The sequence below is a fragment of the Haplochromis burtoni genome, unplaced genomic scaffold, assembly GCF_018398535.1.
Source record: "Haplochromis burtoni strain Fernald_Lab_line unplaced genomic scaffold, NCSU_Asbu1 Contig_263, whole genome shotgun sequence".
Taxonomy (NCBI): Eukaryota; Metazoa; Chordata; class Actinopteri; order Cichliformes; family Cichlidae; genus Haplochromis; species Haplochromis burtoni.
The window spans coordinates 465,722-481,407 of record NW_024582624.1 but is presented as its reverse complement, the minus strand read 5'-3'; the positions used below and the strand labels follow the sequence as shown (position 1 = coordinate 481,407).

General features: G+C 38.5%; 1 protein-coding gene across 1 annotated transcript; it reads right to left on the bottom strand.

Moving 5' to 3' along the window:
• Positions 1-4,635: 4,635 nt before the first annotated feature.
• On the bottom strand, positions 4,636-10,938 carry fgf7 (fibroblast growth factor 7). Its single transcript, XM_005939139.3, has 4 exons — positions 10,514-10,938; positions 9,623-10,223; positions 6,347-6,453; positions 4,636-6,219 (listed from the first exon to the last, which is right to left on the bottom strand). Exons 2-4 carry the CDS (start codon positions 9,906-9,908, stop codon positions 6,010-6,012), a joined length of 603 nt encoding a protein of 200 aa, XP_005939201.1. The 5' UTR covers positions 9,909-10,223; positions 10,514-10,938; the 3' UTR covers positions 4,636-6,009.
• Positions 10,939-15,686: the final 4,748 nt, after the last annotated feature.

Sequence of the window (15,686 nt, the reverse complement as noted above, 5' to 3'; positions counted from 1 at the left end):
TAATATTTACACATGCTCATACTGAGATTATTTCATCAGAGATGAACTTGGAGTTAGTATCTCACCCAAGGGTATTTGGCATGCAAACTGGAGAAGGCAGGAATTGAACCACCAACCTTCTGATAATTAGATGACCTGCCTGACATCCTGAACTACAACTACAGCCGCCTAACCCTTGCATAGTGTACATATTCTGTGTAACAAAAATAGTAACAACAATAATTTATTATAGTTGTTGATGTTAACACAGAAGCTTAATAAATAACTGATGAATTATGATATAAGGAATTACACAAGTTTTGCCCCTGTACACCACCCTTTAAAACCAAATAATCAATCTGTGATTGTGCAGGCTGCCATCTTCAGTTCAAGGGGTTTGACTAAAACCTTTGTATTAACTGTAAAAATTACAGACTTTTTATACACCACCTACCCTCCATTTTCACAGTCTCAAAAGTTTGGACAGCAGAATGATAAGGTGTTTAGAAGCCGCATCCCTCCTCCTTTCATGGCAGTTTACACAGACTGCCCAAACTGCCCTTTCATGGCAGTTTGGGATTGAAGTTGCTTTTAGTAGTTTTTAACTGGAACTCTCAATATGACGTCAAATTAATGTTTATGAAAGCGATGGTGGCTAAATATCTAAAAAAGCAAAGTTTAGGAGTGGCCAAATCAACAATCTGGTGCATTCTTAAAAAGAAGAAATGCACCAAAGAATGCAGAATTCTTTCCTTGGTTAAGAAAAACTCTGTCACAACATCTAACTGAATGAAGACTACTTGGGGAGCTAGGTGTTTCTAGGTGTATAGGCCTACAGATAAGACAGGTTTTCATTAATGTAAATACAGATGATTTACAACTAGTTGCAAACCACTAATTAACCTCAAGGACATGAAGGCCAGATTAGATTTTGCAAGAAGACTGTCATGGTCCTGAGTCTTTGACCCAGGTTTTTGAGTTTGTTTAGGCTTGCTGTTCTTTCTTTGGGAATATTGAGATTTTAATATTCAGTTTTGATAGTCTCGGAGTTTTGTTACTTGTGTGTCTAGTTTTTGGTTCTTGTTTAATTTCATTCTCTTTCGTGTCTGTCTTAGTCTCACCTCTGTGTGTCCTTCCCAGTGTCCCCAGTGTGTAGTCGATGAAGTCTGTTTATGAATGTCAAGTTCGATCTCTGTCCCTCGCTCTCTCTTTGTCTTTCGCTCTGTCTCGCTCCCTCTACCATGACCGCAACATCTAAAAGAGCCGGCGCAGTTCTGGGAAAAATCTTTGGACAGATGAAACCAAGATGAACTTTTATTAGTTATCGTCATGATGGGATGAAAAAAGAATGGAGAGGGAGGGAAATAGCTCATGATCCAAAGCATACCACATCATCTGTCTTTCCTAGATAGATCGACTGAAAGATTGATAGACAGAATTACCTTCATGCTTATGATGAGTGGATGTAAACTTATGACTGCACATTTATTTAGGGGATTAATTAGAAATATTTCCCAGCACAGTGATGATTTTTGCATTTTAGTAGTTTGTTTTGTTTGGTGGTGTTGTTGTAGTGCACAATAGTTTGAAAGCCAGTGGCGCTTTTTACTTCAGTTACATGGTACTAACCCAGTGAATTACTCCTTGGTATGTCAAATACTAATTTATATTGTAATCACTGTGTGGTCTCATTTGGCACCGATTTAATTTACTTCTCAGTAAAAGTGTGATGCTGCAGCGAGTTGCTGGAGGTCCTGATCTTGTTTCATAATAATCTGGTGGTCTGGGGATTCCGTGCAAAGAGCTGCAAATACAGAATTCCCCAGGTTGCATAACAACAGATTTCCTCCAGGGAAACAAAGTTTTACAGCCCTGAGATGTATCAAGTTCAACTGAGTGTTCCCTCTCCCCCTCCTTCAGGGCCTCCCCTTTCTCCCGCAGCCCCAAGTCCACTGCTTCACTTTGTACGAGACTCTCTAATGTCTCTCCCTGTTACTCTTCACTCAAATGAGTAACTTTCCCCCTATTCTTCTTTTCCCTATTGCACTGTTCAAAGCGAGTGTCAGACACTGCAATTGTCTGCATATGGTGCTTGTAATGTGATGCACATGTGGCTTTCTGTGCATTCACTTTCACAATGATGCTGCTGACTTGAACAACAGTAATTACAGCTAGTTAGTTACCCGTTCTCTGTTTCAGAACTACTGTTATTATCTGGTAATATAGAACTTTGATTTCAGATTTAAGTTTTTAATTTGACTGTAAATTATCACGACTGGGGATGATTGAACAATATTGATGGACAACATATTCGGCTGAATGTCAATTTATTTGCACACATGATATTTATATTTGTATTAATAGTGATGGTAATAATATTACAGGGCACTGTTTTTTTTTAATGGGAAGTGACTTTGTCCTTATGTTCCTTGCTTGCAAGAGTTTTGCAAGTAAGGATTTCAGTGATTTTTGATTTCAGAAAGAAAGAGTCTTGGAACACTGTGTAAGCTGTAAGAATTTATGTCCGATGTGCCTGTGTTGCATCTTTTTTCTTGGACGTCTGCAGCTTCACGTCTGTGACAATCTTCTCTCTTTCTCGTTGGCTTTGGCTTCTCCTCATCCTGCTGGGAATACGCAGCCTTGAGTCTGAAATGTGTTTACATTTTGAGTATGTTACAAATTATCTGCTAAGACTAACTTTGCGTGACTTGGCAGAAGCCTTCACCTTGCTCAGATGTTGTTTGGGTCAAACGTTTTTTTACAGGGTTGCACTCTCATTTTGACTGTCTTTATCTGACAAGGGTTTTCCAAGCCAGATGTGAACCCAGGAAAAAGTTAAAACTCACTATGCTGATGTCTGTCTGTGGGCCTGCACACATGTGCTCATATGAGTGTATGCATGAACGTGTGGTGTAGGCACCTTGCCAACATGTCCGCAATATTTTTCTCAACTGGGAAGAATTCACCTTTTCATAATACAGCAGAAAACCAGAGGCAATTACCTAAACAATCTGACAACATTAATGTATTTTTAAAAAATCTGCTATTGTATATTAATAGTTCTGTTATATCTTAACCTCCCTTATCAGGTTAACTGATGTTATATTGTGTATCAAGGATTGTCCAAGGACATTCAAAATGTTCCCTTGCAGTGTGTTTGTCTTTAATCTACTTAAAGATATCAACATATTTTATTATGCTACTTAATATCCCCAGGGTACTATAGAAATATTAGAGTCTGAAACTAAGTGCTTCTTGTGCAATGTGTCCTTTCAGGATTGTGCTGTTTTCAGTAAGAACAGACTAGAACAATCCCCAAAGACATTTAAGCTCAAACTCACAGCAAAATGCATTTTCTACAGTTTTATCAGTAATTAAAACAAGGCCTGAGTAACACATATTTAAGAGTTGTGCCTGAAAGCATATATATGTGCTTTCTGACTCAGTCCTCATTTCTTTCTTTTAAGTCACTTAATGTTTCCCTGAGAATCATTCAAGCTTAAAAATGCATGTAATACTTTTAACCCAAAGGTAAAACCAGTATTATGTCAACATTTATTAGAAAACTTAGTAAAGAACCTGTTTTAATCTTTATCTTTTATATCTTTAGGTTCTTTGTTATGAGCAGTCTGTCATACATGAAACATAATTTTTTGTAGTAACAATGTGGTTCCCAAAGAGCTATTAGTTGAGAACATGCCATATCTTGGTATGGTGTGCCTCAGACGGTTAATTTTCAAAATGTATCAAAGTAAAGTGAATAAAAGAGTGTGGGTTAGTCCAGTAAAATAAAATGGCAAAGTTAGGGTTAACTCAAATAAATTTAAGAGAAAAGGTGGTGGACAAAATAGAAGCAAGGGAAACAGGGAGAAAAGGCTGAGTTTTGCCAAATCTGATAGGTCTGATAGAGTGATCATTAATACGTCTACAGCCATCTGTAAAACACAGTGGAGGCTCTGTCATGGTGTTGGGGGTCTTGTCACAACTAATGAAACTACAAATGCAGAAAAATGCTGTCAAATTTTGACCCACCATGTAAAACCACCTGGACAGTGCTTGATTGTCATTATTTTTCATCATGACAGTGATCAATAACACATTGCCGTTGCAGTAAAAGCACCTGGATAGAAAAAGACACAGTGGAGCACTATCAGTCATGAATTGACCTCCCCAGAGCCCGAACCTCAACATTATTGAAGCAATGTGGGATCATCTTGACAGAGAACAGAACAAAAGGCAGCCAACATCAAAGAAGAGCTTCCTATTCCTAACTAACTATTACTGAAGACTACTTAAAGAAAGGACAGAAAAGTAGGCCCAAGAGAGTTCAGGGTGTGTTTGAAGAATACAGGTGGTCATACCAAATATTGACATTCATGCTCCGTAGAATTGTTCAAACCTTTTTCACCTTATATACTGTATTTATATATATGTTTGCATGCGCTTCAAAAAATACCTGAACCTGTTTCCAATTTTCCTAGCAGGATATAAAGAAATGAGGGTGGGTCGGGACTTTTGCACAGGAGTATAAATAGATAGATATGACATGTAATGAAGGTGTGCTGACAAAAGACAGAATATTAGGCAAGATAACTTTAAGTAAAGTATCTCTGTTTCTATTCTGAATATGTAAGTAGGTCATTGCTTTTTTCCCCCCTCCAGTTTACTTCCTGAATTTATTTGACCATTTATACCACCTGGTGGACAAAAACAAAACAAAACAAACAAAACCTGAATACAGTGTGCAATACTTTATTTCCACTGTTGCACAGTAAAAGATCCAAGTGGGTTACATTGAAAGAAAACGGGACACCTTAACATACAACATATATTTTACGTAAAGAAAACAAATAACTTACACCCATAAATAACAAGGTACTGTAGTGATATAGTTAGTACTGAGATATTGCAGTGATATCATGAAGAGAGAGCTGGCCTAGAAGTTAAAAGTTACAACTATTTGACGAGTGTGGTGAAAATAAATACATCTCCTGGTGTATTTCTGTCTTTTTCATGCTTAGTAAAATGGGAATGATCCGTAACCTAAAGATAACATCTGTAAAAATAAATATCATAACCTTTTAGTGTACAGGATTGTTCACTCTGATAGAAAGAGATTACATAACATATGCATTTATTATGGTGTTGACTTTGTGTTTTCATTTGGGTATCTTTTAGCAGCGTCAGCAGCAGAATATTTGAGCATTTCAAAGTCACACCCTAAGGCAGAGGGAGTTGGCGAGCATGTACAGTGCATACGGTTGGAACCTGCCAGTCAGTAGCAGCCTTTTTGTGTGGACTTTGCATGTGTTGGATTGGTTTTCGTCTGACATTCCCAAGAAAAAAACAAAAAAACGAACCAAACAGGAACAAGTGTAAGGTTAATAGGTGACTCTAAATTGGCTTTAGGTGTGAGTATGAATATGTATGCCTCCAGCTCGCTTTACAGGATGGTTGATAAATGGATGCCCTGTGTGGTCTGAGCACCATGAGGGGAAAAGAAAGAAAGAAAGAAAGAAAGAAAGAAAGAAAGAAAGAAAGAAAGAAAGAAAGAAAGAAAAACAAGTCCTGCTTGCTTCAGCACATCATGGTCGAGCTTATTGTGGACTATTCTGGTGATCATACGATTGTCCTCACCTGGCTGAATGTAGCTCATTGCTGAACAAGATACAACACAGGACTGTACTGCATCGTATAATTTATATTTGTATTGTATTGTATAGTTTTACTGTATTATATAGAAACACTTTTATAAAGAAGTATTGTTATTCAATTCAAAACACCAATAATATAGAATAGCTTTCATGATATTTCCAGAATTCCTGTTTCAACTTAGTAAAACTGTAAAAAAAAAACTGTTTTGGTGCTCAAATTGAACTTTCTGTTTTCTGTTTTAAAAATGAGAACATTTTGTAAAACAGGTCCTGGCTCATCTGCAACTGGAGTGAAAGTGGAGTGTATTCAAGTGTCTGTTAGCGCGTATAGCATGACTGAATCCACAGATATTTTGCAGATAAGTTCTTTGATTTTTCAGTCTACTCTCCTCTCCTCTGCCTTGCATTTCATAGGGATGAAATGAGATGCAGTGAGCTCCCTCCTGGTCTTCTTCCCTCTCATGGGCTTTCCCTTTTGTGACAGGGCTATGAACATTTCTTTTTTTGTCCACTTGGCCGAGGAGTAAGCATTGAAGTAGTTTTCTAGGAAAACCTCCTTAAAGTTGCAGTTGTCGTTGTAGATCCTCTGTAATGGAAACACATCAAGCCATTAATATGATTAAGTAAACGCTCTGAACTGTTTGTTTTATTTCTGCATGATTTAAATTAGCTGACAACAGCATATGACTTTCCTCCCTGTGGAAAAATATTACCTTTCCTTGCAGCTGTCCAGCTTTGTTCATAGAAATATAATACTGGCTTTTTACGCCTTTTATAGCCAGTATGCCTCCCTCGGACACTGTCCTGATTTCTAGGATACCTGCCGGACAGTCAGAAAAAGGAGGCATGTTACAGGAGAGATAAGGCGCTGTCATCATCCAGCTTTTACTCTGGCTCCAGCTCCACATACATCTTCATTAGCAAACGAGGTGGAGGTTCCTGTGATTAATTGGTCTGTGGTCTCTCTGACTTTATCCAAGCTTTGTTAAGTGGCCTGGGTGGCTTTTACACAAACCACAACCTATGTCATAGCACATATGGGAAACAGATTAGGGCTCTCTTCCCCAGGGACTGAGAAAACTACCTTCTTGCGTGTGCTTTAGACCTGGCATTTAAAGCCTGCTTTTCAAATCTGTGGGAGGGTAAACACATTTATTCTTCCCAATGTGCCATGTTGAAAGGATGGAATTTTTAAAGTATTTAAACACAGAAAATCAAATGATGTAAACAGCAAATTTCTTTGCCCAGAGTCCAAAAACAGGAGATCTTTCGTGAATATTTGAAATGATTACATTATTGGGTAAAGTGAAGTAGATGTTTAGTTATCTTGTAGGACTTTAGCCGAAAATGTAACTTTAAAAAAAAAAAAATCATGTCATGTCAACAGGCTGCACCAATTATCAGTTCATAAATCAAATATCCATAACATTGACCTTTGGTAAAAACATTGCCATCATATATATGAAAAATCCTTTGCATGCTCTAAACATATGATGTTTCTGTTTAAAAATAGCGAATGGTGAGATGTGGCAGTGGCAGCAAAACTAAAATAAATAGAGAAATGTGCTTTTTACAGACTGGCAATCTGGTTCAGAGCTCGTGTTTTTAGGCAATTCAAAACTTTGTTGATTTTTTACATACTCTAGGAATTCTTTCATTTGATAGGCAGAGGGGAAAGTAGGGGGAAGAGGTCTATTAAAGCTCTTTAGGCTGACACTGAGCATGCCACATTTGAGTGTTTGCTAGATCACAAACAGATGGGATCTCCCAATCTTGGAATGTTGTTTGTGCTTTTCTTGCTCTTGATATCTGACTTAATACTACTGACCTTTAACTGTTTACTCATATTTATTTAACCCCGCTTTTAGGTCCCCCCCCCGGCTTCTACTTATTTCAGAGGCAATCTCGAAAGTTCAGTTTAACACTATAAAAGCTACAACCTCATTTGTAAACCTGTTTACAGACTCAGAGTCAGCCAAACGTTTGTTTAATCCACATATATTGGTGGGATTTATCGATGCAACTGCATGCTTGTCGTCTGAGAGCATCATCCCCGTAATGTAACGTGCAACAGCTCCAGTCGTTTGGTGTACTGTGGAAAGATGGATCACATTTTTACACGCATATTGTAAACATTTTGGCTCTGATGCAAAAGCCTCACAAGCTGTCCTCAGTTGAAACAGATTTGCCATCACTCGCTGCCACTGGCTAAGTAAACTACTTTGTGGATAATCCCTAAGTCTACTTTCTGAGCACTGTTGGACCTCAGTGTTTACATTCATTGCGAAATGTGCTCCAGACATAACTTTCACGGAATATTGTTAAATGTGGAGTTAGCTTCAGACTAAACACCTTGTAGTTTCACAGAGGTGCAAGTTTAGCAAATTGATTCCGTTTAGCTTTCGTTTTTGCTGCAAAATACTGCAGGATTTAATCAGGTAATATGTATTTTACTTCGACATTCATCAAATTCGATTTAGAAATGCTTTATTTATCCCCAAAATTGAGCCTTTTCTTCTCGTGAGTTTACTGACCTAAGGTATTTGTCATGTTTTGGCTGCGGTAACACAGTGATTTTCCATCTTTTGGGAAGAAAGCATTTCTAATTCTAATTCTAAATTGCAATGAATTTAGTTGGGTGGCCGTAGAGTATGGTGCAGCCAGTCTACTATGCTACGATTGCTCTGACTCAGCAGAGAACTGTGCCAAAACATATGTCTTTACTTTTATTAGGTTATTTTCCTAGAAGTCCCTGTTTTCCACCTGCTGTTTAGAAATTATTTATTTCCAGCTTGTTGTTTGTCTGACTTTCTGTGAGGGTTAGCATACCTTTTATCAGTATGGCCTCATTTTGCTTGAACCACAAAAAAAAAAAAAGATTTTTATCTTTTACTGAAAACAAAAAACAAAACACTACAATGTAATATAATAAATCACAAAAACAAAGATGAATTTACTAAAAGTGACCTGATATTTTTGTTAGAGGTACAAAGCAAACGTTTCTCATTTTGGTCTCCTATTTTTCCTTTCTGTCTTTGTAATAAAAGACTTTTTGCAATCAGCTTTTAAGGATTTCTTGTTCGCTGCAATCAAAAACATAAATCGCGGATTTATTCCATGTACATCTGCACCATGCTGCTTTCATCAAAGAACTTTGTGTGCTTTTAGCGTGCGACTGTCAGCCGCATATGGGCGTATCAGTTTTTCAGTCTTTCATTGCCAGTTGTTGCACAAGCATCTTTTCCATGAGGCATCTCTCTTTCAAGCCAACATTCCAGCCACGGAGGCACTGTCAGATAGGAGGAAATGATAACTACTTAAAACATCCTCACCATGACACAGAGACTCCTCGTACTATCTCACAACCTTTGAGAAAATGTTGGCCCCTGAGCAACAATTCAAACAAGTAGGTGTGTCAAAAAGCACTTATCACGATTAGCAAATAAAATGTGTCATTAAGTAGTTAGATGGTAATCATTATTTTAAAATATTTGGCTTCTAATTTTAGAAAAGAATAAGTTTGGGCTGGACACAGTGTGGTTGCTGTCTCTGTGTTTGATCTCAGCAGCCAACCACAGATCCATTACAAAATTTGATTTTTCCATTGCTAATATTCTCTCCCACTCTTTTCCCTGATAACTCATTCTGGCGCTCTGAGTACTGAGAGTAAATCAGGCAGAACAAATGTGAATCTGTGTGAGTCTCAGGTCATAAGTCTCCAAGACCCTTCAGTTTACTTCATTACAGCCTGTGCTGTAATTTAACCCATCAAATCTCCCACCTGCTCCATTTTACCTGTCACTTTGGCTGCTCTAACAGAGACACATGACTTATTAACAGAGTAATTATGCTGGGGCTAAAACTGTATAATAACATGTCCCACGTGCACAGCAGTCAGATTCACATACATTTTGGCAAATGCCTGTAATTCAGATATATAGTGGGACCTATAATAAACGTTTGGTCTACACAAAAAGAGCGATGCTTACTGTAGCAGTTGGTAGAGTCTTGAGTACCATTGATATTGCCGGAGTCATCAATAGTTAGGAACCACTGCGTGCCACTGAACAGTTGTCGTATGCGCACATCTCCTCCCTCCATATAGTCATAATTCCTGGTGTGGCGCTCATGTTTGGAGCAGTTCATGATGGCGGCAAGTTGTTCTGGGGTGCAGTCACTGTAGACTACACACACACTGCCAAACAGAAAGATTGCATGCAGGTACAGTCCCGGGAACAGATTTTGAAGGTTCCATGTCAGCATCCATTTGCGCATTATAATACAATGCAGTGGGGATCAGTGAACAACATACTGAAATACAAGATAGAGATCTGTGCGTCGTTCCTCAGCTCAGGGATCTTCTGACCCCTCACTTGTGACCTGCTGGTTTTCGTTACTGCAGCACTGCTTCCTGGCGGGGAGGTGAGACAGAGTGGCTGTAGAGGAAGCAGGTTGGCAGAAGTTGGCTGATTGTATCACGAGATTATGCCCCTCTTTTAAACTTCAGTGACGGCGCACATCTACTGCTCCATCTTCTTGTCCCTCAAGGGGCATTGTAGTCCAGTTCAGGAAATATTATGCAGAATATCACTGTAATAAAGAAACAATGCATTTTAATACTTACATACAAGATTACATTTTCAATCAACTTTCAAAATAGCTTCTGGTTTTCTGTGTTTACACAAGTATGTTTTGTACATTCCCAAGCAGTAAATCAAAATTTGGGTGATGCAGATATACATCTCCCTCTCATGGATCCAGAGCATGAAATATTGCATCACTGGTGCTGTCTATAATTCCTGTACATACATACATAATTTGAAACAAGCAAAATATATAGCTTTAATTGTAACAAACAAATCTGTATTGTAATGACTTACATGTGCTCTGAGTGGTGACAGGAGTTGGCAGAGGTGCGCTCCCTTTCAGCAAGAGTTTTAATTTGAAGGCTCTTTAGATCTAAAGCTGCAGTCTCAGTGGTAAACCAGACCCAGTGATGCAGAAAAGTTAAGCACGAACTGGGAGCTTCTGTGAATTCCCATGGATGTTTCTCGGATTCTGGCAGACTGACTCTGTGCATCGTCCACTGTCGTTGTGCACTCTGCTTAGATAAATGCCTCCTGCTGACCTCACTTGAGAGCAATTAAATCCCAACCAGTCAGCTGTCCCTGGCTGATATGCAATGAAGAAACACCCTCTGCCTGCCTCTCACTGTCACTCAACCACCAGACATGAGAGGGAGCTATAAACTCTTGGAAGACTGAAATCACAAGTACTTTAAGAACATTTGCATGCTCACTCACTCTTGCAGACTCACTCTTGTTACAACCCTTCTGTCTTGTCCAAGAAACATCTTGTGCTTAAATAGACTTGCACTGTGCGTGCCACAGATCTCAGACTGACTCACATTTATTTTATTGACGGTTACAATATTCGCTGTAATGACAAACCTCAAAAGAATTTTTTTCCTATTCAATTTAAATGTCATAATTAATTTGCGGTTTTACTCGGCTGCATTGGATCACTGGTAAGGGGTTTACTGATTGAAGTTAAAAAAATAAAAACTTCAAAGAAGTCCTTTAGTTTTCTTTCTTTTTGAGTCTTAAAGTGGCTAAGGTTATGACTGGCAGGTATCCGTCCAAGCAAGAAAAACAGAAGACGTAACAACTCAGAAGCAGTCGTCTCAGTGTCAAGGGTCATACACTCTTTCACTTTTTAAGTTTGTATTTAAAGCCATAAACTATTGCCTTGCATGCCTGGTGTTTTCCAGGACGCACAACTTCAAAAGTTTATATGGGCCCTAATGATGCGCTCCCCTGGGGAGCTCAGGCCTGCAGCTTGAGAGAGTGGGACCTCTGGTCGCAGCAGGTTTCCTTCTTATCTCTAAACTGGCAGTTGTAAAGACCTCATTCTTTCCTGTTCATCTGTCCCCTCTATCACCTCAGAGACAATTTGAGTTGTGTTTTTTTTTCAGTACACGAGCCAAGAAAATATTACTTAATCTGTTACAAACACCAGAAAAACAGACATTAAAATAAATGCTAAATGCCCAATCTATATAAATCAACATGAACAGACATATAATTCCACAACATTCTATATATTTTTTCAGGTCATCTGAAGACTGTGAAGTTTACAGGATCCGTGTCTATAAAATCCCAAGGTTCTCATGGTGGGTGGATCTGTGTTGTCTGGGCAGGTAGCACCTGGTACGTCCCCCTGAGGCAGAGTGTGTCCGTGAGAGGAACCAGACAAGGTGTTCCCAAGACTCCTATGAAAAAAAATCCCTTCAAAAGAGAGAAATGACCTTACCTGGAATTTTTAACACGAAGTTTAGAAATGTAGTTGGTGAGCCACAAAATACCAAAAAGATCAATTGTACAGTTAATTCTGCCCCAAGTGAAGATACTGCCATGCTCTTTCTTTAGGCCCTGTTCATATCGCCTCTGTCAGTGCGCCCCAGGGCAGCTGTGGCTACAATGTAGCTTGCCATCGCCAGTGTGTGAATGTGTGTGTGAATGGGTGGATGACTGAATGTAGTGTAAAGCGCTTTGGGGTCCTATGGACTAGAAAAGCGCTATACAAATGCAGGCCATTTACCATTTACCATATCAGGCTGACTGAGCTCTTGACTTACTGGTGTACAGTCTCACCCTACTTACCTACACGTATTCATCAGCTTCAGCTGAAATGCAAGCAGATCACAATGATGCATATATTAATAGCATGGACCTGACTTACCCAAAGGAGCTCAGATTTTAGTTGTTTTGCTTTCATTTCCAAAAGGAGCCAGTTGAAGCGAGTGAGCCATCGGATTAGTATGTCTCCCTGCGGAGGCATTATTGGTGTGTCCAATTTAGCACAGACCCTGTTTCATATCCAGAACATCCTTCAAGGATAACTTATCCAGTCAGACTTGGAAAGACATGATAATCTCTTAAGAAGAGCTTCGCATGGCTCAAGAAACGGAGATTTAACATCTAATATGGAATTGCATGCACTGGAAAATGGAAGGAATAATAGAACCCTCTGCTACCAAGTATTCATACATTTTGCTATTTCAGTAGGTAACCTTTTGGACAATGATTTATTCCACTATCCTTCAACCACAGTTTTACCATTTCATAATTTTTGTATTAAGGTAGGAAGAACAGGAAGATGTTGTAAGAACAGACACTATTTCTAGATTATCATTTGCTTGATCAGTGAAGCCTTTTCTCACTTTTGGCGGTATGAGTGGTGTCACAGAAGTGATGCCTCTGGGACTACAAATGTAAAAGTTTGTGTAAATCTTCAAATGCTCCTGGAATGCCTCATTTACAGTTCATAGCACCATTTAAATGTACTCCACTGTAGAGTTTTTCAAAAGTCCAAATTCACAGGTCAACTGCAGCGTCGCTGACCTTATGTGATGTGTTAAGGGGGAGATGGGGAAGTTAATGTCTTGGCACACAGTAGCTAACATGTTGTTTTTTTATGCACTTTATTTTTCAGCACTTATGTGGGGGGTTTCCATTTAATCTTTGTCATAAATATATATTAGTTTTTAGAAACTGTTTTTCTGAATTATCACTGCCCAAGTGCTGTAATTATTTCAGTGACTTCAATGACTTAAGTGCTCTGTTCTCCCTGTTGTTGCCTAAAGACTCACTATTATTTAAAGCATATTTGGAGACATCGTTCTCTTTTTAAAAGTGGTAGTAGTTTATTCAAAGTTTATTTAGTAGCATGAGTAAGCTATTAATTTGTGTAACAATCAAATAAAAGTTGGAGCTCTAACCATATAAGTAGTGGGAGTATAACTACTGTTATGGATGTTAATGTAAAAATGCTTTAATAGGTTATTATGGGTTGTTATGGTGATACTGCAAGCTATGTTTTAGTTGACATGATATATTCTACTGTAATCATAAAGGACATGTACTTAAATCTTGTGTCAATGTGTGCAGACATCTGTGCACTTGGATACAGTGTGTGTTTGCAGGTAGTTTGGCTTTATAGACTGAATTGCTGCCTCAAGGATCAAAGGCACTGTTTGAGGTTTACAGTAGCATATGAAGTACAGTATCTGTAAAGCAGACAAACAAGCAGCCTTCATTCCCGTATGTCTGCCTCAATACTTTATTTCACTCTTTTTCTGAGTTACACGCTGTTGTGACGAATAGAGATCTGTGTTTAGGAATCTTACTAGTCCTTTTAATTGATTCCCATTGCTATGTTGAATGCTATTGAAACCAGCAGGGACTCTGCAAGGATTTAGATGATTGCAGCGTAACACGCAATCATGCAAGCTCACCATGAACCCAAATCCCATTCCAAATCCAGACCAACCAGCAGCTCCAGTTTCAAGACCCCAATGTGTGTCATGCTAGACACTCCAGCATGAACTCACAGTGACACTATTGTCAGTTGGTCTCATTGCTTTTAGAGAAATGAGACCAACTTTATACTTTCACCTACACCTTTGCACCATTTAACTCGCAGATGCAAAGATAATTAAAGAAAATACTCTTGCTTTGGCAGATTTGTCTTGTTTAGCTTTAAAAAAATATCTGTCCTAAGGTACAGTGCATTATTTATTTATGCATTTTTTTGAGCCAACTCTAGGAAGTATTGATCAAAATTTTACCAGATAAAACGACTTAGTGGCTCCAATGAGTTTTTTTCCACTCCCTCGGACAGGAATATTACTCTCTAATTTATCCCTGTTTGGTTCTTAAGAACCTCTTGGAGTGTTAGTACATGAAGTTAGGTTCATAATTTATGATAGTTTCCACTATTATTGCAGAGACATCTGCCTTCACACACGATCTGCTCTCAACACTCTAAAAGCATTCCTCAAGACAGAAGAGCCTATCTCTGTCGCTCTCTCTGTGCTCTTTCCCTTGTCTTCCAATGATATAACTACATTTATGTTGGAAGATTGGATGATCTCTAAGGTCACTCTATTCTTAGCGCTGTTTTGGACTGTTTGGTTTAGCTTTTGCTTTCTAAATTCCATGGTAATTGGGGGATCTCTTGGGATGGAGCCTCACAACATTAGCTCTGACTATAAATAACTGTAACTTAGAAACACACAGTGTACACTTGTACACGGACACAATTTTACCCAAATAAGAGATGTTTTACAGTAGATATATTGATAATAGTATATTTATTTCAAGCAAATCAAATGTGTGCAATTTTGCTAACAATTTAAGGTGTGAGAAAAGTAAGCTCAGCATGCATATACAGTGTCACACATTGCACTGTTGCTATTGTGCACATTTGATTATGTTATTAATCTGAAAGAGTATCGATTTAATAACAGTACATAATGGCTGTATGCTGAGGTGGTAAAGATGTGGTAAAATACAAAAAGTGCATATTTGTTTTTCATATAAAAATACTTTGGTTTGGAGGCAGTTACAATGCATTAGTGGTGGTGTAATCAGCCTGGTTGCAGAATGTGAACTGGCGTTGTGCTTCGCTGTCGGGGGAATACTCTGATCCCAGCTAATGCAGGAACAGCTGTTAGGGATCACAGTCTTAACTACTCACCATATCTGCTCATGTATCAGAAAAAGCAGAGCTTTGCTTATAAAAACATGCCCTATCTTAGTAGCTTTGTAGGAGAAAGAGGTTTAAAACGAGCAGGTTTTAGTTCCTGAGTCAAAACAGTGGACAGTTTACATAACCTCTAATTAAGTTCACATTTATAATTTGAAGCATGAATGCATGAAGAAAAGATACCAGCTGTTTTTAGTGTTATAAATATGTCAGTTTTGGACCTTGTAATTTTTTTCAGTAGCTGTTTACTAATTTCCATGTATTTTACGAGAACATGAGCCCTGTTATCTCTCATGCAATGTCATACTCTCATCTCCTGTTTTGCTACTTGTAGCAAAGAGCACTCTCAAGCCACATTTTCCAATATTTAAGCTGAGATTTGCAAAAACCATAGTAGATGATTCATATAATTTCATTACTGTTCAGTGACCTCTTGTTCCCTAAAGATGGTGACATCGCCATTTTCCTTTAATGTACAGGGTGGGCCATTTATATGGATACACC